The 22,476-nt window shown below is 47.4% G+C and overlaps 1 protein-coding gene across 2 annotated transcripts in view; it reads right to left on the bottom strand.

Moving 5' to 3' along the window:
• The window catches only part of LOC119434621 (band 7 protein AGAP004871), a 210,864-nt gene that overhangs the window by 26,041 nt on the left and 162,347 nt on the right, over positions 1-22,476 (bottom strand). For both annotated transcript variants that reach the window (XM_037701740.2, XM_037701728.2), the window contains 3 exons: positions 13,288-13,394; positions 11,784-11,856; positions 11,376-11,458 (listed from right to left, as the gene is read on the bottom strand). In XM_037701740.2, coding sequence (XP_037557668.1) covers positions 11,376-11,458; positions 11,784-11,856; positions 13,288-13,394 — 263 coding nt within the window. The remainder of the gene's footprint in view (positions 1-11,375; positions 11,459-11,783; positions 11,857-13,287; positions 13,395-22,476) is intronic.

Genomic DNA, 22,476 nt, shown 5'->3' with positions numbered 1-22,476 from the left:
GCTAGAACACTGCAATGCGATAAAGGCAAAGAGGAATCAAGCAGAGAGGAATCGCACGCGTCGTATAGACACGCTGACAGCATCTATTTTCAAAGATTTTTTTCGAGGGAAACCGGCATTTACTGGTGGCCGTTCCTTCCGTGGAGTGCGCAATGACAGTGCACGGCCGGGTCCCCCGAATGCCGTCAGGCTTTTCCTCCGCCAACTACCACGTGGAAACAAAACAAAGCTGCTCAGTGCTGAAGGAAACGCGACGACAGCGCGGGGCACCCCGGCAGGAAAACAACAGTGATGGATCGCCGAACGGCAGTGTTTGGTATAAAAGAGACGGGTCCATATAAGAAATTAATCTGCCAGCATTTCTCAAAACAGACATTCACATTCGGCCGTGTCCTATTCCGTCACCGTCCGAAACGGACGTGCCTACCCGCACTTACGTGACGAGCCGTATTTTCGGAATAACCTCCGCTCAATCGTTCTGTCTAAACGTCAGTCCACTCGAGAACTACCCACCCGCATAGCGCTGTTGCGTGACTACACCGGTAGTCGTGACACTGCGACGCAGTTTAGGATGCAACGCGTCAAGGCTCGTGATGCGAAGCCTATTCGCGGACAAAAACATTTATGACATAACAAACTTCGGGAGCAAAATATATGCACCAACATATCACACGAGAGCAGCATGACAGTTGTATGGACAGATGCTTAAAAAAAAAAAACGTGCAAGAAACGACTCGCATTGCAGCACCGAGAATCAACTGGTTCACGCTGAAAAGAGTGGTGAGATCTTAATACCTACAGATTGACGTTAAATGACGCGGATGCATTGTCTTTGCACTCGAAGAGCCTCCACGTGTTCTACACGAAAACGAATATGATAATTGAAATTTGGTGTAAAGCCATACCTTGAAAATGCTCATAACCCCTTACAGCAATGTGTACAATAAGTGTAATTTAAAAAATGAGCCCGTAATTATGCCAAAAGGAGTAAGCACGGACAGGAATAGCTTGCGCAATACTACGCGCAGTGAGACACAATGGTGTTTCGCGAATATAAGTTACACAAAACATTTGAAATGCTGCTCGAGCAGTCTACGCATCACTGAAGTCGAGCTTATAATATATGTATACCTTTGGTCAACCATGGCTGTTTGGTATTTTCCTTTTCATATCCTGGACTGCATTCCTTTTCAAGCGTATAGCTTGTATTATACGCTAGCCTGCGCCGGCGTTATAATGCTAAAAAACCAGCTGCTCTCAGAGCTGCACAGGTGGCTCGTGCTCGGCACGTGCTCGTGCCACTGCTCCCGCGTTCGTCGTCGTCTTCTGCTTCCACAGCTGGCTGCATTGCCGCTCATCCTTCCAGCGTAGAATTTCACTTCTCCTGTGTCGTCCTAATAGGGAGGCTGCGTTTACGGGGCTATGAGCCATTGCTTAAGGGGGTATGAGCCATTCATTGTCTTACGTAACGGACAGATTTAATTTTTAAGAAATTTCATGCAAAATCTAACCAGAAAACGCGCTCGGGAAAGGACTCGTCGTCGACGTGCCGATTCTAGCGTGAGGGCTTCCGAAGCCCAGGCGAAACGCCAGCGAAGAGCCACGGACCCCGAGTTGCGGGAGCGCGATGTTGAGGCGAAATGTCAGCATCGTCTAGCCCTGCAGGAAACCGACTACGATGGTGCACGCCTCGGCAACGCTAGCGCCAGCTTCCCCTGTGCGACGGCCAGCTTTCAACACGAGTTTCTGAACCGGAAGCTCGGAGCCAGCTGCAGTGTGTGTGACCGGTTGTGGCTCGAGCACAACGTGGTACTCGTCAGTGCAATTCATTCGGAGGAACACCGAAGAAACACACGACAAGCTTCGCTTACCCCCATCTCCTCGACAGGGGAGGGGCTAGTGATTTTTTTTTACCTTCAGTCTTTTCTAGCCTGTGTTTCACTTTGTGCTGCCAGCTTCGTTTAACTTCTTTCTTTTCTGTGCTTCTTTGTGACTTCATGCACTTCATGCGTGCGCGCAACTAGGGCTCTCTCTCGATCCTCTACCTCTTTTCGTCCCTCTATCTTCGCCCCCCTGGGCAGGGTAGCAAACCACACGTTTGTTTGGTTCACCTCCCTGCCGTTCTTCTCTTCTATTCATCTCTCTATACCGCGCATCACAACGGGCGCCTTACGAATCATTGCTGCTCTTATCGATCCCACATCATCGATGTTTGCGTCCCCTAGTCCAGAAGCTGGCTAAAAAAGTCATCATTGCTGGCGGGGATTTTTTTATATATGTTATGTTACCATCCCCGTTACTGCATGATTATTATTATTACCTAGCAGCTAAAAATTGGGTATAAGCCATGGGAAGATTATTCTCAATGCCCAGAAATAGCTTTCCGGTAGACTGGCTGGGATATGCTGCTGGATGCTCCTATTGTTCAGCTTGTTGCGATTCCCTTAGAGCTGCGATGCCCGGACCGCGTGTAGTCAATTCAGATTAACTTCGAGCGGCCATGCTCGGACCACGTGCAAACGCACGGTAATTGGTGTGCCTAACGATCTCGCTCGCCAACATGAATAGACATGTCAGTCGCGAGGGTGAGAGACGAAACCACCGTGCCGCCCTCAACCCTTCCTCCCCCGCTGAGGACGTTCACCCCCCTCCGGTCACCCACCATCTCCACTTCTTCTGGTTTGCCCCATGTCCTGCAGTGGCAGAGAAGAGAGGGGGAGATTGCCCGGATGGTGGAGGGTATAAGAAAGTGAGCCAGCAGCCACGTGGAGAACACTTTTGATTTGCGCTAGCATGTATCATACACGCGGAACGTTTCCTGTATGTTTTCTTTGGAGCAAACCGCTCACACGTAAACATTCATTAAACTTCTATTACTTGTTTTTACGTCGCCTCGTCTTCCCTGCCGGACCCTCTCCGATGGTCAACCTGGTTGGAGCTCCAAGCAGATGCTGTTGAAGGTACCCCCAAACCCCGGCCCGTAACAAGCTTCATTGGTTAATGCTGTGAGGTGTGTGGATACTGTGAAGTTACTCTGCATGCCTCCTGGATCAGCCGACGTTACAAACCACGCTAAAATCCTTGCGAGCACCAATATCACACACTGGTACCAAGATCTGGCCACCAAGACACCAGCTTAGATAACAATGTTCGCGTTTTCGTTGCTTGGGATATGGCGCTATGAATGTGGAGAAACCGACGAAAAAGTTGCAGGCTGCATTGTACCAGATTCAACCTGAATCTTTGAAGGAACATAGCCGTTAGGCTGCTCCACCTAACATCTGTCACCTGCCAACAAGATAGGTCTGGTTGTTTCGTTTGGTGGTAGAAATGAAAGCCACACCTTTAGCCGGGGGAGGGGTACACAGAGAGGCTGCAGGGTAGCAAAACGGACGTTCGTCTGGCTAACCGCCCTGCCTTTCCTTCTTTCGCCCCTCTCTCCCTAAAAGTCAGTGACACATAGCTGATTTTCAGAGATTCCTTTAAATAAGAAGTCTCTTTATACACATCCTCGTTGTACAGCAGAAATCAAGACGAACCTTCAGATCACGTCTCTAAGAATTCGTGATTTCCTGTTTGAAACGTGCTAAGACTACGAAGTACAAATCATTTATTTTTTGCTCTAAGTCCTTCCTAGTCTCATCTAGGTACTTCTTATGCAACTGCCATCGGCAAATGCAATGATTCATGTTCGACGATATAATGAATCCAATTTGGATACACGATAGCACATTTGATCCTACTTTGTGTGCGCCCATTCGATGCTTTGCTGAGTCTTTCAACTCACGTCTGTACGATAGCCTTTGATGACAACTATACATTTCGTTCTGCAAAGCAGTGTTCCTACTTTGCGAGGGCTGACGGCGCTCATGATCGATGGCAATAAAGGTGCTTGCTTCGTACTGAGGAGATGTGGTATCAATTTGTGCAACTCTACAACTTTTTTTTCAATTGCTTTTATATTATTTCAGAATATCATACGAAAGATATTGCATACGCATCTAGGACTTGGACGTATTGCTATAGTCTCGGACTTGCGCAAACGAAGTTAAAGCACATAATGTAAATCAGGCACACAGGCAAAAACAGAGAGAACAGACCGATATATTGAGAGGCGCAAAGAGCGACAAATAGGTCGCATTGCCATAAGAGTTCTCGCTTTTCTTGGAGCACGGAATAGGAGTGCTTTTCTAGAATAACTGCTTGCGCTTGTATGCACGGCTGTAGAAAATGCGGCAAGCCCCAAAGGACTCGAGTCTAAGACAGAACGCCTTTTCGCTTGTAACAGCCTGTAGTGCTCTCTCATTTTCGTAAAAATGAACCAGGAATTTTTTGAATTTCCTCGAGGCCTGAACCAAGCCGCGAGGGATTTCTCAATTTTTCGCGTTCACATTTGGCTCAAGATGGCGTCCAACTTCTTGTCCTGCAGGGCCGTGGCCACATCAACAGAAACTTACGCAAACGTGCGGCGCTGCGAATATATTGTCGTCATTAGCGGAATTATGAGCCTCGCTCTCATCACTGGAGCGCGATAATCACCGCCTACCGAAGGCGCACTTGCGAGAACCCTCGTCACTGTTTTCCTCCTTTTGGGTCACGGCGTTGCGCGCCGCAGTTTTCTTGGCGCGTTGTTCAAATAGAAAGCCGGAGCAGCGAGTAAAACTGATAGTGAGTACTTTGGGACAATATTTACTCGGAACATTTTGCTCCCTCGGTCGGCTCTCAGGCCGGGGCCGTTTTCTAGAGTTTGTCGCGGGGACGCAGTGGTGGTAATCCGCAGCGCACACAGGCAGCGCGCGCACACCGCGACCGACCGGGGCCTCCGCCAAGGAGCGGGGGGCGCCCAAAGAGGCGGCTGAGCAGACAGAAGGGATCAAATTTTGATAAGCAGCCAGGTCGGACGCTGAATGGGGGGGGGGGGGGGGGGGGGGGTGCGACCAGGGGCCCTGGCGACAGGCGCCCGCCAGGCAGACCGGCGAAACGACCTGCCGTGCCCGCACCCGTCGCACGCGCGCCACGCACACCGGCACACTCTCGACCGGGACCCGTAACCCGCAGGCGACCTCTCCTTCGCGCCTCGCGCGCCCCCATCCAGAGGAACATCTGCGCTGGCCGATAAGACTGCGTGGCGCCCCCGACGACGTGCGCCATCCGCGCTGCACTGGGAGGCTCACGTGACACATCTAGAGCTGCCTCCTCTCCGGCCGTTGTTTTTTCGCCGCCTCTCGTTCGTTACTTGCCGCAGATTAATATCGAAGTGGCCTGTCGCTTCTTTTTCTTTTTGCGTTTTGTTTTTTACGCGTTTCTCTTGCTGCCGGGCGTACTCCACCTCTTGATTGGCGACTGTCGCGGCCGCTTGGTTGCTTCCTCTCTACCGTGGCGGTAACTTTTGCGATACTGCGCTCGTATCGCTGCTCGCCTGGTACGCATATAGGTACGGCTGTACCTGGTCGTCGACGTTCTCCTCGTATGTCTTCTATTGTGCCAAATAAAATAAGTGCCTGGAAACGCAGCGATTCCTGTATTTCCCGCTCAAGAAGAAATGTGAAAGGTCGACTGGACGGCCTAGCTGCCTTTCATTCCTCTCATTACCTGGAGCAACCACTCCTATGAGCTGTCACTGATCCTGTCGCAGGTGTTGTTGTGCGCACCTTGCGCCGAAAGTGCTATTGACGAACAGCGTCATGTTCTACAAAACACAACCAAGCGGATGACATGTGGTACATGACATTCATATAAAGGCAGAAACGAGAGATACGGAGCATGACGAAGTGCAGAACACACCTCTTTTCCGCTGTATGCTCCGTACTTGGGTATTTTTGTTGCTATTCGTGAGAGAGACTATGCATTTTAGCTTAATGGAAATGACCGAATGCTAGACGCGATTTCGGCGCAGAGAAGTAGAAAAACAAAAGCCGTCTTGTTGAAACTTTCCGAGAGCTAATATATATATATATATATATATATATATATATATATATATATATATAATACTTGACCTCATTACTGAACGACAAGAAAGGGAACCAAGGGGCCCGATTTTTATTAATCATATCATAAGAAGCCAAAAAACAATGACACCAAGGACAACATAGGGGAAATGACTTGTACTTACTAACTGAATTAAAGAAATGATGAATAAATGGAAATGAAAATGTATGAAAAAACATCTGTCCGCAGGTGGGGAACGATCCCACGTATTCGCATTACGCGTGCGATGCACTTACCATTGAGCTACCGCGGAGCCGTTTTCCCATCCACTTTATGGGGTATTTATGTTTTACAACTAGAACTAACCCGGGAGTGTTATCCAGCGCCACCACTCACAAACCATGGCGGTGGATGTGAAACATCCTTTCTGCCGCAGGCGTCACGAGCACGTCATCTTTTTGGGTGATGGCAACTGGTCAATAAACCCACATATGCTACCTGAAGCCATCAATCCACTTTTGCGCGCTGTTCGTCCTCTCTTCAGCAATTTAGGTAACAAAAACCTGCCAATGTAGGCAATGATGTTTGCTTTCAAAGCAAACAAAAGTGACCTCCTATAAACGAGGAGAACGTTTGATTAGGCTTTTCAAGCGACGCTGCGGGATACGGCCAGAAGTTTCCGTTGGCTGAAGTGATTTTTGGATCGTCCTGACGATGACATGTGCACCTAAGAAAACAAACGCATCCTTCGTGGTGCCTGTGCGTGAGCTGCCCTGCATCCCGGATTATCGGTATAGGAGCGCTGTGCGCAGTTATATTTCCAAACAGATTTTGTTTTGAAGCCTCAACAAAGCAACAAAGGAGAAAATTTTCATAATTTAAATGTAACCACCGCTTTTTCGTAAAATTATGGTAGAAGAGGCTGGGATGATTTGGTTATTTTTTGCTAAATTTCCTAGTAGTATCGACGTTATTAAATGTTACAGGACCAATAACGCATCAACGCCAGGTGTCAGGTTGTACCCGTAACATGACAGCTGGCACCGCCGTTGTCTTTTGTTCGCTCGTTTAAGTGTTACCACAATGGAAGACCAACTTTAGGCCTAACTAAATATCTTCAGAACAATCAAACTGGTGTGTACGTTAGGATTACTTAATGAAAGACCACCAGTTACCATTAAAGTGTGAAAATGCACAGCCTTGTAAAGGTTATCATGTGTAGAGAGTATGTACAGTGAGTGTACATGTACGTACATAAACGTTGGGAAAGGTCATAACACAGAGCCAAGACAAGCACGCGTGATCTGCCGAGATAAGAACGCCCTAAGGAAGTACGCCGGGCAGATCAAGAAAATTTATACACTGAGACAAGGACTAAGGTTAGCAGCTTCTTCGACGTAACCTTGGGGCTCCATTAATTTTAGCGCTACGCCCTTTAATGTTTTGCAGTATCATGGGCGTACTAATAGAGCATGGTATAGAAGAGACTCCCTAGAATATTCTCTACCCAGATGGCGTTGTTCATTTTCCCACGTCAAAATAATGGGCTGAAGCGGACATTGAGCACTGCAGAAAAATTGACAGGAGCTATGTTTGATGATCGGGAGAAGCAAAATAGCACGCGACCTGCAACATAGGAGGTCGCATACGCGAAGATATCAAATTTGACGACAGGGAAATCAATAAGAGAACACACTTCATTTACTTTCGTTGAATGGTGAGCAAAGAGGAGCAACCTGCAGAGACGTGATCAGCAGCATGCATACAGAATGAAATAATACGATATTGTATCCTGGGCTGCGTGGGACAAGAATTTCGACATCATTCAAGTTGTTGTGACAACATGTGAGAACCGGTATCACTTCTGCCCCAAGCCGTTCCATCTGCGAAAACTGCAGCGAGATAACCGTGGTGAAGAGGGCAGAAGACCGCCGCAGGACTGACCCGGAATTCCATCCGATTCTTGCCCAGTTCCACATAGTGGGAGAGTGCAGTATTTGGAGAGAAACCGAACCAACTCACACACAGAATAGTAGGCCAGACTCCGAATTTTACACGGCAGCGAAGTAACCAGTAATTATGCAAGAACCTAACAATTTAAGCGAAGATATCCAACATTTATAACATAAAGTGGCAGGAATGAGACTGCCAAGGTCGATGCTTGGAGTGATAAGAAACACTGGAACTTGAAATGGTTGCATCCAAAGGATGGTAAAAGTAAAAGACACTACAGCCAAGGACCAACAGGAAACATTTAGATGATTTAAAGCTGCATTAGCAAGAAGGCAGGGACGATTGACTAAGATGTTAAGAGGAGACAAGTTAGTACTAAAACGAGGTGACACGAAAATGTTAAGGACAATTTTAACGCTGAGATGCTAAAGAATAGGCGGGTGAGGGATGAAACAGCGACAGCACATATGAGTTGGACATAAGTGAACATAGAAGAAGATCAGTACAAAGCTTCAATTCAATAATGAGGTTTTACGTGCCAAAACCACGATCTGATTATGAGGCACGCCGTAGTGGGGGACTCCGGAGAATTTGGACCACCTGTGGTTCTTTAACGTCCACCTAAATCTAAGTACACGGGTGTTATCGCATTTCGCCCCCATCGAAATGCGGCCGCCATGGCCGGGATTCGATCCCGCGACCTCGTGCTTAACAGCCCAACACCATAGCCACTAAGCAACCACGGCGGGTGAGTACAAACCTTCTCTTGCTGCAGCAAAAAACTAAAACACAAAACAATCACATTTATGATTAAAGCATCGTCACTGTCATTGCACAACACACCACCGCTAAGTAGCAGTTCATTCTTTCTAATTGTTTTTTAACACTTTCCATAAGTGTACCTTGTTTTCAGTTGGTGGCTATGTTTGAAAGAAATTGTCGCTTTGGAGGATGAAAAATGCCGACCTACAGTGATCGAGGAAATACGACCCATCGGTCGTAGCGCTAATATCCAATTTAAGGATTCCATTTATACTCAGATTTGAGTTTGATTTTAAGGGAACAGGAAGTTTTGGCAAATTACCGCGACAACTTAGAGGGCCTCCGCGTAATCAAATTAGCGTGTTCTGATAAGTATTTAATTGGATGCATATTTAGGGAAGGAAATTGTGTGAAACGATGCAGAGTAGTGCCTTGTAATGAAACGTGAATGGATTTGGGTGAAGTACAACTAGTGAGAACAAGGGCGCACGTTTTAGGTGACTGTTCCTTGACGACAAAGGATTCAAGCCGTTTCTACAGCGCTGCCATGGGGCGAAGTCATTAGCGACGTGCCACTCGCGGGGAGTACCTTGCCGTTTTTGTCTCCGTTAGCCAACTTTAAGGTGGGTTGACTGTAGGAACTTCAACTGTACCCTGAAACGTCTTTCCTCGAAGCTGCAATTTCACTGCCTCCCTTCAGAAAGCGTTGGCGAGTGGAATGTGGGGCCGTGTAGAGCACGTGCAACGAACGCCCCATGACGCTGTCACTACTGTCCTGCACATGAACTCAACAGAAGTCGCGACAGGAGTCAGATTTGGTGGCGTAAACCGATTTACCACAAGGGGGCTCGACCCCTGCAAAGCGAGAGCGAACGCAGCTGAGTCACAGCACTGAAGAGAACCCATCTAAATACTGTAGTATTTGCGAGTAACCAGGGGCCCGTCGTGACCGCCGGAGCCATACTTTGTAGCTTTTGATGTCAGCTTCTATACGTGCGAAAACGCTGCAGGCTGACGCACTAAAATCGAGTTCATGTAAGCAGGGGCTGGTGGTTTGCTTGACCCAATATCTGACTCCATTCGCACAGGTTGGATTCATGCATACGAAGCAATTTTACCCGCAAGCAGCGGACACTATGAAATACGGCAAGAATGAGACAATAATAGATTATCGCTTCAGGGCTAATATCGGGAAAGTATAGGCGTGAACAGTTGTCGCTAGAATTTCCGATAGCGTAGAGCCGGTGCGTAGCATTTCCGTCCCAGGAGCTGCGATGACCGGCGGCCGAGAGTCGGCCAGCCGGCGCGCAAGTCCGTTCCGCGCGGCTCCTGCAGTCGGCGCCGGTCTATCTTGCGCTCGTCGCGGTCTCTCATTCGAGATGAGTGCGCGCGCGAAAGATGCTCCACCCCGCGAGAGAACTCATTTGCATTAATGGTGGTAACGAGATTAGGCTCGGTTGCCCACACTAGAGCCCACATTATCGCACCGAATAGAGTTACTGTATATGCTCCCTATGGTAGCATATACAGTAACTCTAGTGTATGTTCTTCAGCAACGCCACGCAGCGGTCGGGAGAGCGCGCGGTGGACTTCCACTACGCCTGGAAAAATAAAAAATAGTGCGTTCACTTTCTGTGCTACAACTGCAAAAGGAAGCGTAAAGCATCGGAAGGCCTATGTGTCCCTCAACTGATGGTCTGACGCCTTCGGTGTGTCTCGTAATCAATTCGGTTTCTCTTACCACACTCGACAAGGAAGAACAAAATGCCGCAATTTTTTTTTTACTGCTACGCAGCAGTTTTCGCGGTTCCTCCCGTTTTGTGCATGGTTGTAGGTGGTGAACGCAGTGTGTCATAGCGTGACATATTGTTTTCTGCTTTGTTTTGTGTGTGTGCTGTTCATTCCAACTAGTGCTCCATCTTTATTAAAGCAGATGCGCAAACAAAGAGGCTTAGTTCTCTCTTTTTTAACATAATAAGAGAAATGTTTAATATTTGCTTATTAGAATAAATGTGTGTTAGAACAAATTTTAAAATTAGTTTACTATACGATCATATCTACCATGCCGATTTTATTGGCCAGTAATCATCAGGAGATAATAGCAAACTTAACAGCCCTGAGAGATACTTGAAGCCCACCTGCCCTGGTGGTGTAGTGGCTTTCGTGCTGCGCGGCTAAGCCCGAGGGTGCGGGATCAAATCCTGGTCGCGGCGCCGCATTGCGATGGGGGCGAAGTGCAAACACGCCCGTGCATTTGGCGCACGTTAAAAGACCGCAGGTGGTTGAAATTAACCCGTAGTCCCCCACGTCTACGGCATGGCTCATAATCATATCGTGGTTTTGGCAGGCAAAACCCCAGAATTTAATTCAATTTTAACTTGAAGACTAAGAATTGCCGAACTTCCTTACTTTAGCAAGATTTAGACGTATTGGCACAGACCAGCCTGTTCGAAGCAAGGTATGCACATGTGCCTGTCCCATTTATGCTTAACATTCGACGGCAGTGGATCACGCGCTAGTCGTATATTTAGAGAAGTCGCTTCTCTATTCAAGAAGCAAAAAAGTTACACAAATTATAACATACTTGGTAAAGCACTTTAATATTCCGAATTGACATACGCACGTGATTGAGTGCAAACCTACCAATTCTGGAATTACATGCTCAGAAGCTGCCATTGCGTTTTATTTTTCTTGAACAGCGTAACTACTTCTAACGCAGAAAATCTTACCTCTTGGGGTGGAACATCAAAGGTTAGCGTCCTGAGATCAACCTTGGTGTAGTTTTCGATGCAGGGGAGAATGAAAAAGATACCTGCAAAAGGAAGCGCTAGTCTGAGCACGCATCGCCGCTGGCGAGTGAGAAAACGGTCGCAGGTGAGAACTGTACTAGTACATGACAAAGAAGTAAAACAGCCAGCATCGGCGTCTGTCCTTATCGAAGTGGAAGCGCCTGTTTACAATGGTGCTTCTATTTCTGGTGCGGGGCAATAGCTTGCTTCTTCAAGAGCGGCAGGCGTGCGCCCGACGGCCAGATACGCGTCATAATTGCTGCTTGTTTCAGGCATTGCTCTATTCGTTACATTAAGAAGTATAGTTATACGAAGCGAGACGTGACAAGCAGAAGTAAGTTTCCTTACCGGGCCCTTTCGATCCCCCTTGCAGGAGTCTTCCCAAACGGAAAATAACAGCGCGTTCGTACTCCTGAACGACCTGTGATTCGGAAAGAGGAAAAAAAAAAAAGATGAAGAACGATGCATCGTGAGCGTTACAAGATGAAATGGAGAGTGCGCAAAAACTCTGGAGGCAATGTATTCATGATAACCTAATTACATAGTTTGTGCTGACGCATTTAACTAAGTATAAACATTACTCATTCCATCTGACATAGGTACTTCTGGTTTCAACACTACACAACCGACGTTGAGCTCGTTTCTCGGACATATTTAACGCGAACAGCATGGTTTCGAGCAGCTCGGGACCCGGCGGCTAGATGCCTGCGCGCCAAGTGTCCCCATGGTAGCACCGCTGTTATGTGAGTTTGTGTTGGACCCGGCCAGTTCCTTCGAAAAATGAAATAGAAATCGATCGCCTAAAAAATGGCGCAGTAATTATTTATCTGCGAATCATGTGCGCTGAGCAAGTTGACTTTGTCGACGCCAATGGTCATACGTCAAAGAAGAAAAGAAGAAAAACAATTTCAATAGCCAGCTGGAGGAGTGTAGGCGCTTCTATAGCGCTGATTCCAAGCACCCTTTAAGAGATATCGAATATGTCGTTGGAAGTTGTAGTGGTCTTCATCTATTCCCATTTGCGCCCTCGAGCTAGATAGAGTGAAAATAACTCCCATCTCAAACTTTCCGCCTGTCGGAGCACCAAGGCCTACACGCCGCCCAAGTAAGACTCTGCCCTCCTACATGACCCATTAATTCGGGTCTTGAGTAATCACGCAGATGGCACCTAGCCAGCAAATTATCACGTCCTCCAGGATGTATGCATGCGCGTTACGTAAGAAATACTGAGATAATTGCTCTTGGCCGGGACTCACTTCAATTTCTTGACAGGCATGCCAACATTCGTCCAGGCAGAGTAATTCTCTCTAACTTCAAGAACCTATTTTTAACAAAACGGCACTGCCTCATACTGAGCTCCATGCATTTTTGTCAAGGATGGAAGTTGCCTGCCGATCTTTTTTCTGCGTCCCTTAGAGTGTATGCGTACATAACACGTAGTATCCGCACCGCGTAAGTGTCTACGCATGTTGTCGATGGCGTCACAAAGGGAATGACTCGTGCAACCACTAACAATATGAAAGCGGCAGCTACATTCAATCTGCACCGCCTGTGCCGCGTGTTATGTTAAAGTGGCTCTAATGACATGTCGAAGCACCCTATATGTCCTCAAGCAGCAGTGCCCTCTACCTCTCTGCACTACTGGCCCTACTGGTTTGAGGATAGCGAACATTTGTTTACGGCCTCATCTGCAGAAAGCGGCAAGTTCTAAGCCTATAGCTTCTTGTGAGTTTTGATTTTCCTTCTTTAACGAGTTTAATTTCTTACAGTTTCCAAGAAATTTTCCCTGCACGGACGTTCAGATAATGAAATAAGAAACCTAAACAGCAATACAATAGAAAGATTCACTCACCTTGATGCAAAAAAGCAATGAGAAGGGAAAGGTGACCACGACAATCACGAACGACAGAACCGTGAGGATCCAACCACAGATCCCGAGTCCAGTTTCCGCGGATTCTCCTGAAATTGAAGTACACCAGGCTTCTAGTATCCATAAATAGTATGCATGACATGCATTCCGCAAAGAAAAACTGCGCGGATGCAAAAGACGTAACTTCGTTATTATTTTATTGTATACCCACACATGAATGAATATTACACCCCACACGAGTATTTGGTTTGTTCACTGGACTCGGCACCAAGCCTCAACTAACACCGATGTATTATCTAGCACTTATCAACAACGTGTGCACTTTAAGACAAGCCATGCGCACTGAAAAAACGTCTGCCTATGCACATTACACAAATGATTCCCACGATACGGGCATCGCCGTGATGTGCATAATGCGGGGATGCACCCGCCACCAAGGTTAAAACTCGCGGCTTCTATAGGTTTGGAAGCCAGAATCTTATTCCTACTCAACATTCGCCACTTGAAACATATATCATGATGTTTGCGCGCTTCAAAGTATGGTGTGGGATATTTCAGTTTCTCCCTTAGTTTTTTTTTTCTTTTTATAATTTTTTTTTCTGTAAGGGCGCTTATCTAACGGGTAACCAACGCCAGGGGATGCGATACCATTTCAGGGGTCTGTCTAAATGCTAGCGCGTATAAAACGCTTAGCCATAACACGTTTTCATGGCTGAAAGTTGAAACCATGGCCATCCATGCAAGTTGGTTCCACGTTCCTCTAAAATTTCAACTTTAGCATCCCGTTTACGGTTTGTAAGGTACAGAACAATAAGCGAATTATGTCTAGCACGAAATACAAAAGGCGCTGCATTTCATGTTATGCTTTGCAAAAATTGCCGAAGTGAAGTTCCTGGCAAAATTGAACTAAAAAAAAGCCAGCTGAAATGGAAACAAGGAAGTATAGGGAAGCAAAATTAAGTCTAACCGCTTCTAAGCGTTTGCGCGCAGTAGACATGGAAAGACCAAAAGGGTTGACTGCTCGTGCGTCTGTGTTTGCTTGCGATGTGCCCGTGGTCCGGCTAGCAGTCTCCAGTTCGTACAAATGTGGCGTGAGTCTCGCCCGTAGAGGACATGCTGGGACAAGACGTCACCACATGGTTAAAGTAGTTCGTGCTTTGGGACGCGCCAATGCGAACGCAGTTCGACAGCCATGTGCACACCTTCAATGCGAAACGGCCGACACGTTTGGTGCGCCCATCGTTTTTGCAAAGCACGATTTTCAGTGAGGTCATCAAACTTTCTAAATAATGTCACGTCCTGTCACACACGGGCGGGGAAGTTATCGAGGAGTTGAGTATAACGTGTCCTATAGATGCAGAATGGCCAAGTTCGTTCGCATGTGTTCATACACACGTGATTACGCAATGGAAAACGACACGTCTCTTGATGCTAGTACAATCAACATCGAAAAACGGCGCCACGGCAATGCATGATTTGATTTTAATTTTATCAGTGTGAGGAAACATTCTGTATCTAGTCAAAGCCCACTCTATCTGAAGAAGAAACAAAATCTCCAGACTTCATTGGTTCATCCGGTCCTGAGCTCATTTAATGGCAAAGCAGCAGTGTTTCACTGCGGACCACCACCACTTTCTCAAGAACAACTTGATTACGGTGCACGCAATGTCGTCTTCGTCCGCTACTGAATTCATGGCTGCGGTCTCCGAAATAAACGCAAGGACGCCACCACTCTCAGAGTCTGCATGGCGCACACGACGTACAACAAATTGCCAAGCTCGAGTGTTGCTCTCGGAATGTGGTTTCGGTTATTAAACACTGCGAGAATGTTAGTTTGTTGAATGTTTATATTTTCCCTGATCTATGGCGCAATGCCGCCATAATGTTTCAGGTGACCACGGCCGGCTCTCTCAAACTATCGAGAGGTAAGTCTTAACGCGGGCTCCTCGGCTGTCGTGTATATATGATGGTTCATAGCAGAAAACAACATACAAAAAAATATTCGGAAGCCGATCCGAGAATACAAGGCTACAGATCGAGTAATGGGTAAAATGTTAAAAGCTTACAGAGTCATTGCTAAAACAACACTACACAATCCCAATAAATTTAGTTGTAGTAGAATAAGAAAATTAAGATCGAAACAGGCAAGAAATACGAAAACTATAAACAATGAACAGTATTTTAAAGGGATAAATGTGAAACTTCCTATTTTAATAAGTAATTTTCTTTTTTCCATTTTAAGCCTACCAAGCTATGAACAGCTTTTTTTGTAAGACGGTAGAGCGTTCCAAATAGATAAAGCGGAAAAAGGTGCGTGCGGCACGTCAACCATAATTAGTTCGTATTAAAGGCAGCAAAAAAAGTTCTGTCTGACGCAAATCTAGTAGGATTAGTGTTAAGGAAAACAACCGTGAAAAATTACACTAGTGTAAGATGATTTTGAGACGTTGTAGACGAAATAAATATTTTAATTGAATGGAAAGGTCAGTGGCTGGCACGTGCGGTTCTAAGAAGCGTATTGGCGCAGGTGCATCAGTTCGATCCCCCGTGGTGGTTAATGGGCAAATTTGTGTTTTTATTCTCGATATATATATTTTGTGAGTAAGGCTGATGAAGAGGAGGTCGACGACGACGGCTTGACGGAAAAGCAGGACACAGAAAACCCAGTTCCAAGCTCTTAATTCCTGTCGTAGTAAGACATTGCTGCGCCAGGCGCAACGCACCGCAGAAAGAACCAACTTTACCAACAACCCAGACAGCTGTTTACCATTACTTACCATGTTTACCAATTAAAATAGGATGTCAAGGTTCGCTTCACGCTCATGGCATGCCGTTTACTAGTGGATTATTGGAAGTAGGTAGGTAATGTAGGGGTGCGTTTTAAATATATGTGCTCCAAGTATTGCGCACGATCAAAGGAAACCGGAGTGGTACCGCGTACGAGTCTAGCTATGGTCTTCTTGGTATTTCTCAGTATTCTACGCCAATACGCGAGCGAGTTGGACAGTTGTGAAACGCGAGAACTTATAAATCACTCGGTGAGAGCGCGGCTGCGCGATAGCTACGGCATCTCTATGGGAGTCATATTGCGCGCACCAGTAATAGGCTTCTCCGCAGCCATATAGGACGCCTATATATCACTGATTGCGGCCCCGTTATTTGTGAAAAGAGGGCAGAAACGGGAAACAAGCAAAGACAAAGCGCGCATCGGGTCAAGATGCCCCGCGCCGTCCGCGATGAGCGTAAGGGACGAGATTAAGCAACCAATCGCCGCCGTCCGCGCGTCGTCCGTCCACCACCGGCGAGATAAGACGAGCGGGCTGGAAGGGACGGGAAACAAAAGCAGTAGCAGCGCCGAGCACCGCAGCGGATTTGGGGGAGGGGAGAGATGGCCAAGGAGTTTTGGCCGCACGGGCCAACTCCTATTCAGCGTGATGAATGTCACAGAAGAGTCGTCGGCGCCGGCGGCATTATTGGAGACCGGCCGCGCTCCTGTCCTCGGGCGGCGCGCGGCAGCAGGAGCTCTCCGCCGGACGCACTTTTACTCGCGCGGAACTAAGCACGCCACCGCGGCGGTGCATCTCTCGATCTTGCTCGCTTGTGGTATTCGCGCTACACCATTCATCTCGGCTGCTGGGGCTCCGCCGCCAATGGTCGGCGGCGGCCGAGCGGCCTGAAAGGCCGCGCACTCGGACGGACCTCCGATGCGTCATCCCCCCACCCTGCTGTCATCCCTCCTCGGGCAGCCGCGATGCACGGCAAGCGCGGGCGCACGCGCGCGAGCTGTTCGCGGCGCAATATCGGCGTGATATATCAGCGGCCACGAGTGGCCTCAATGGCTGCGGCGTATGAAGACGTCCCAAGAGTGATCGGCCGCGCAACAGGGCGGCTTCGGGCTTCCCCGGATTTGGCCTCCTCCTCGTCGCTGTCCCGACTCGTCCGTCTTTCCTCTTAGCCCTGTCTGCACGCGCCCATCGTGTCGTTGTGTTTCCGGGTTAAATATCGCTCGCACGACTCCTTGCACCGTTATGCCGCGGCCGTGTAAAACGCTTCAAACGACTCTCGCACTGACTGCTTTTGAGTGTTTTCTTTTGCCGGCCAAAGCGTCGCAATTTCGGCGACGTCCGGAAACAATTTCGGGCATGCCTGAGACGGAGAAATAACCGAAGTAAGGAAGGCCTGCACCTTGCCTAAGCCGTATAGAGCCTTCACAGTGATTGAGAAGCCGACAGCGCGCGCAGCTGACATCGCTCTATGGTCGGCTCTATGGTCGGTTCCAATGTTTCTGCAACGCTAGCGCTCTGCATGCCTGCTACGCAATAATGACTGCATGCGGTTCTCAGAATGACCTTGGCTTCAGTGGTTCACTTTTTGCTTTATTTTTTTATAATCAGACAAAAGACATGAGAGAAGTAACCAGAGGATCGAAAGTAATATAATGGAGTTCAGCGCAACCGCAAAGACATTTCATAACATTCAATAACGCCGCCTCCTTCACCCCCTCCTTTCCAACTCACATCTGCTAATGATCATGTGAAACTTCATTTTCTACTAGAGAGAGAGAGAAAGAGAGAGCAAGGGACGTAAAGGATAAGTAGAAGACAAAGAAAAATAAAACTTCTGATTTCCGAGTACTTTTTGACTGTAATCATAAAGACCGTACAACACTGTTTTGTTCAGATTGGAAGTCCGAATACCAGGTTGCGTGCCTAAGTTGCGGAAATACACAGCACCTTTTTTTCGATTCCACAGTTCGTAACGATCTGACACATGGCTGTGCGTTTATTCGAATGTACACGTGAGTGCAGAAGTAACAGACACCCCAGCATGTTTCAAGATGCGATTGGACATTGCTAGAATATATACCATTAATTCTTGTTTAAAGCGTGTAGCCACACTCCCGAAGAATCTCAAATAGAAAAAAAGAACGACATCTTTGCTAGCCAATGCAGCAATGGAGGAAGAAAATGAAGGTAAGGGAGGGGCCGGGCTTTCCGTTACACTTGGAAACGAGGGTACCTGGCTTTGCCATAAATTTGCGACATATTACATAAATAAACCTCTTGCGTAACAAAAACAAAAAGAAAAGAGAGACTGCGCTTGAGAGGTTAAGAAATTAGTTTTTCGCACTCTGAATTATTAGCTTCGATTCCAACAGGCACCACCATTTGTTCGTTTGCTTTCTTCAAGTTGCATTGAGTGTTTACATTTTCCGTGCACGTCTGTAAACAGGGTCATCAACACAGGCTCAACGTATTCGCACTCCGCAACCGTAGAATACTACCCCGTTCAAAGCAAGCATCGAATGCCGCACAGCCAAGTCTCGTTGATAGGGCTGTTTTATCAAAACTATTTACAGCGGTGTGACATTCCCACAGCAGTGATAGTTCTGTGAAACTTCCTGAGTGCAGTACAATGATGTCGCAGTCATTTGCACTGGGGCTTCGTTTTCTACCTGTTACTCACTGTCGGTCGTAAACATGAGTCATTGAAGTATGCCGTATGGTACCATACGGGGCAGCTTTCTCGTCACGCTCGGTGTAAAGCGTGCTTTCTACAGAACTGATCTGTGAGGAGCCGCTTCTTGAGTAGACAGCGCAACTTTCCGTGCACGCCGATTAATATCAAGAGAGTAAATGTTCTTTTTTGTGTTTGTTTTTACCCCATATCATATATTATAAAACGCCAACTGAAGAAACGGGCGCGAGCTCATAGTTCTCAATTTCCGCTTTTCTCAGATAGCTCACTTGATTTATATTTGACCTCTTTGCCGCAAGCTTGTGGTCGGTGCAGGCTAGTCGCTTTTTCACCTCGGCTTATTTTAAGTTACGACGAGGCATGAAATGGGTCCCTCAGTGCTTCACCCCCTGCAGCAGCCTATTCTCTCTGCGGCTTTCTCTTCTCATTACAGCGGACACAACGCCCAAGATATATGTGTGCGCCTGGCGCAGCTCGTACAGCACGAGCGGAATATTCAACCGCCCACGTATTATAACCATGATGAACATCTGCCATCCTCCTTTTCGTTGGTGCGCCTGTGGAAAGTGCCAACAATGGCATTCTGCCAGTGCTGGCTGCCAACGAGAATTTTTCTCTTCGGTGACCCACTCGTGTGCACCCTCAGGCGAGCGTATCCACAAAACGTTACGAAGACTTAGGATCGTATTCATAAGACGTCTCCTATATACGTAAGAGAATTTCCTTATTGGCTGGCGTTCTCACGTGGGGCCACCCACGTGAGAACGCCAGTGAATGAGGAAATTGAGCCGCACGCGGCAGCGACCACCGTGCGACTATCGCCGGGGCGATGACTAATTGCAGACGGCACTTACGAATGGGAGATTTTTGCAGTTTGCAAGCAGAAGCTTTTACCTGCATGACCCCTTTATTAGTTGTCATGCACACGCTTACTCACGTGGGCTCTTGGCAATACCTGCAGGATTACAACTGACGTTATAGTTGGTGAGCTTTGCGAGACTTCTTTGCCTGCAGCTACTGGTAAAGCTCAGTTTTCCTTTTTACATCCTCCTTTAAGGGAGGAAGGAGGAATAGACGGAAAGACAGGATAGCTTGGGAGTGCATGCCTAAAGTATAGCCTAGAATTTACGTTAGTGTAATATCAGGGGTCCAAGTGCGCCAAAGCTGCAAATGTAAATACCGCCCAAGGACATCAACGTCATCGCCATATCTGTAACTTTAATAGGAAAAACTTTGCTTAAGAACAGGCAAGAACTTTCTTAAGCGACCTTTTACTTTGATGGCATGCGTGCATTAACTGCACGTCTCCTTGATGTAGCAAGATTTTTATCTGGACAGAATATAATTTAAAGAGCGAGGGAGAACTAGCTCGAGAAACGAGAGAGAGAAAGCGAAGAGAGGAAAGGCAGGGAGGTCAACCAGAAAGATCTAGGCGTTTCTCGAGTATGGACTCATGCGCAACGCTCGGGAAAACACATTTGTGCACTCTGCTCCCGAGTTGATCTTAAAGAAATCAGTTAGCAGGGTTAGAACTTCAAGCGCTGGGCCAACTCTTACGTTGCCTGAGGGCCTGCAGCAAGACGGCGGCGTGAGCCGAACATGCGACCGCTTTTGCAATGTGCGAACACTAGTTTTCAGCATTTCACTTTTATTAAGATAGAAAAACTATTATGCTCTTGTCTTCCAAAATAACACCTAAACTGATGCAAGTGCAATGAGAAAACTAAGAAATACATAAATACTTATTTTCTGTGTCATAGAGGCTTTTGAAAATAGGGAACGAAGAACTTGCAATCACTGAATAGGCTTTGTGTGTGCGTGCGAGTGCGCTTGCGTGCGCACTGCTTCTAGGTTTTGACATTGACTTTTCTCGATCGTTGCGAAGGTTGAAGGCGCTTGGCGGGTGAGAGAGTGAGAAGAAGAAATACTAGACGCTCGACAGCGCGATTAATTTTGTGCAGATGCAAAGTAAACGCGCTCTGTGATTTGCAGGACTGAATTCGGAGTGCGTTCTACTGAAAGTCAGAGAGAGATAAAGAGAGTGAAGGAGAATGCCAGCGAGTTCTTAAAAGGATGCACAGCAAATACAGAAAAGAACGTCATCGAACAAAATTAGGCGTACAGCAGCGCGCGCGAGTGATGTTCTACGGGACTGGAAAATGCTTAGTTTTGTGCTCGGTTGTTCGAACGAGCGCGTATTCGGCGATACATAAGAGTCTCAGCGTTGGGCCCGAGCCCACGCAAACACACAGATCGGGAGTCGCGGCAACAAATTTTGACGGCAGCCCAGTAAGAAAACGCATTCAGTCTCTCCCCTGTCCAAGGGCGGCCCCCGAGAGATGCAGTGAGCAAATACTCGTTTTTCGTTCCTTTCCCTTTTCGATCTTCCAGGGCCGTTTACGTGATGTATGTGCCCTTTTGTTTCGTCCAGGTGGGATTTGAAAAGCGCTTCGCTTCGCGCTGGGTCTCCTGACATTTCTTTCGCTGCTTTTTGTTCCTCTTTCATTTTCTTGCAAAATACAGGCGACCTGCTTCGTGGGAAAGACATTTGGCAACCAAATTTCTGATTTGTTATCATTCAATGCCCTCGCTCTTCTTTATTATTTTTTTCCCCTGCATACCTGCATTCGCTTCACTCCTGCTTTCTCGGGCGAATGATGTTTTACGACGATGGGCAGGCACGCGAGCGCGGTAGACAAACAAAACGCAGAATGCCTACATGCTGGGAAACCCAAATTGCCGGGATCAGGGTCGAATGGCAGGTAAAGATATTGCGCCGCTTTTGGCCGGAGCCGGGGAAATGCGCGAGTGCCTTGCGTGCTCGGGAGACGTTCGAATAGCTTGCGTAAAAAACGGCAGCGCAAGAAGGCGTCGTGTCGAGGCGGAAAATGCCAATGCAAACGTTTTCCAAATTTATAGGCGTTAAGCGATGTCTCACTCGATGACTCTTTAACCTAAACGGGTGGTGGCGTGCGCTTTATAGAAAATTATTGACAGGCAAGAAGCGTAAGCACTCTTAAGAAAAGTTCTAAATAAAACTTCGCCTCGACATATACAAATCACCCGAACGTAGTATGCTGAAGCAGCATAGTTTCCTATCTGTCTGTACAGTCGCTGATAACGGGAGATAACGGGATGCAAACAGGTTCGGAATCACGAGTGTTCATGACGGTGTGTTGGAGAGAGCCTTTTTTTTTCGTCCTTTGGATCCCGTCCTTTATATAACATGCGTGGGGCGTGTTCACGTACTTGTAGCCTTCAATGCGATTTTATTCCTAGTCTATTTCCTGTACCACCAGAACTTTTGCAATATTACGTTCACGTCAATACACCGCAGGGTTCGTAAGCACCTGTCGGCCGAATTCACAAAAATTTTCATTTGCAAGTGCTCTTGGCCATTGGCTAGTTGCCGTCACTAATAATATGCCCAGCATCAGGATTGGCTACAATTTTCTCTGATGAAAAATTCTAGCGCCAGAGCTTCTTGCGAATATGAGCCCAGCTACATACTTGCAGCTCCGAAAAAATTCATAGAAAAGAAATTCAACGTACCCACCGCCAGACATGGGCATCCTCGCGAGGGCGAGCCCTCACGAGGGCCTTCTTCATCCTCACCTGCCGTCACCCTCACGTGGTGAGGTGAGGGAGGGTGACGGCAGATGAGGTAACCAGCCTGAAACATTTGGCACGAGA

Source organism: Dermacentor silvarum, chromosome 1, assembly GCF_013339745.2.
Source record: "Dermacentor silvarum isolate Dsil-2018 chromosome 1, BIME_Dsil_1.4, whole genome shotgun sequence".
Lineage (NCBI taxonomy): Eukaryota > Metazoa > Arthropoda > Arachnida > Ixodida > Ixodidae > Dermacentor > Dermacentor silvarum.
The sequence above is the reverse complement of the archived record's forward strand: the minus strand, read 5'-3'. Positions and strand labels throughout refer to the sequence as shown.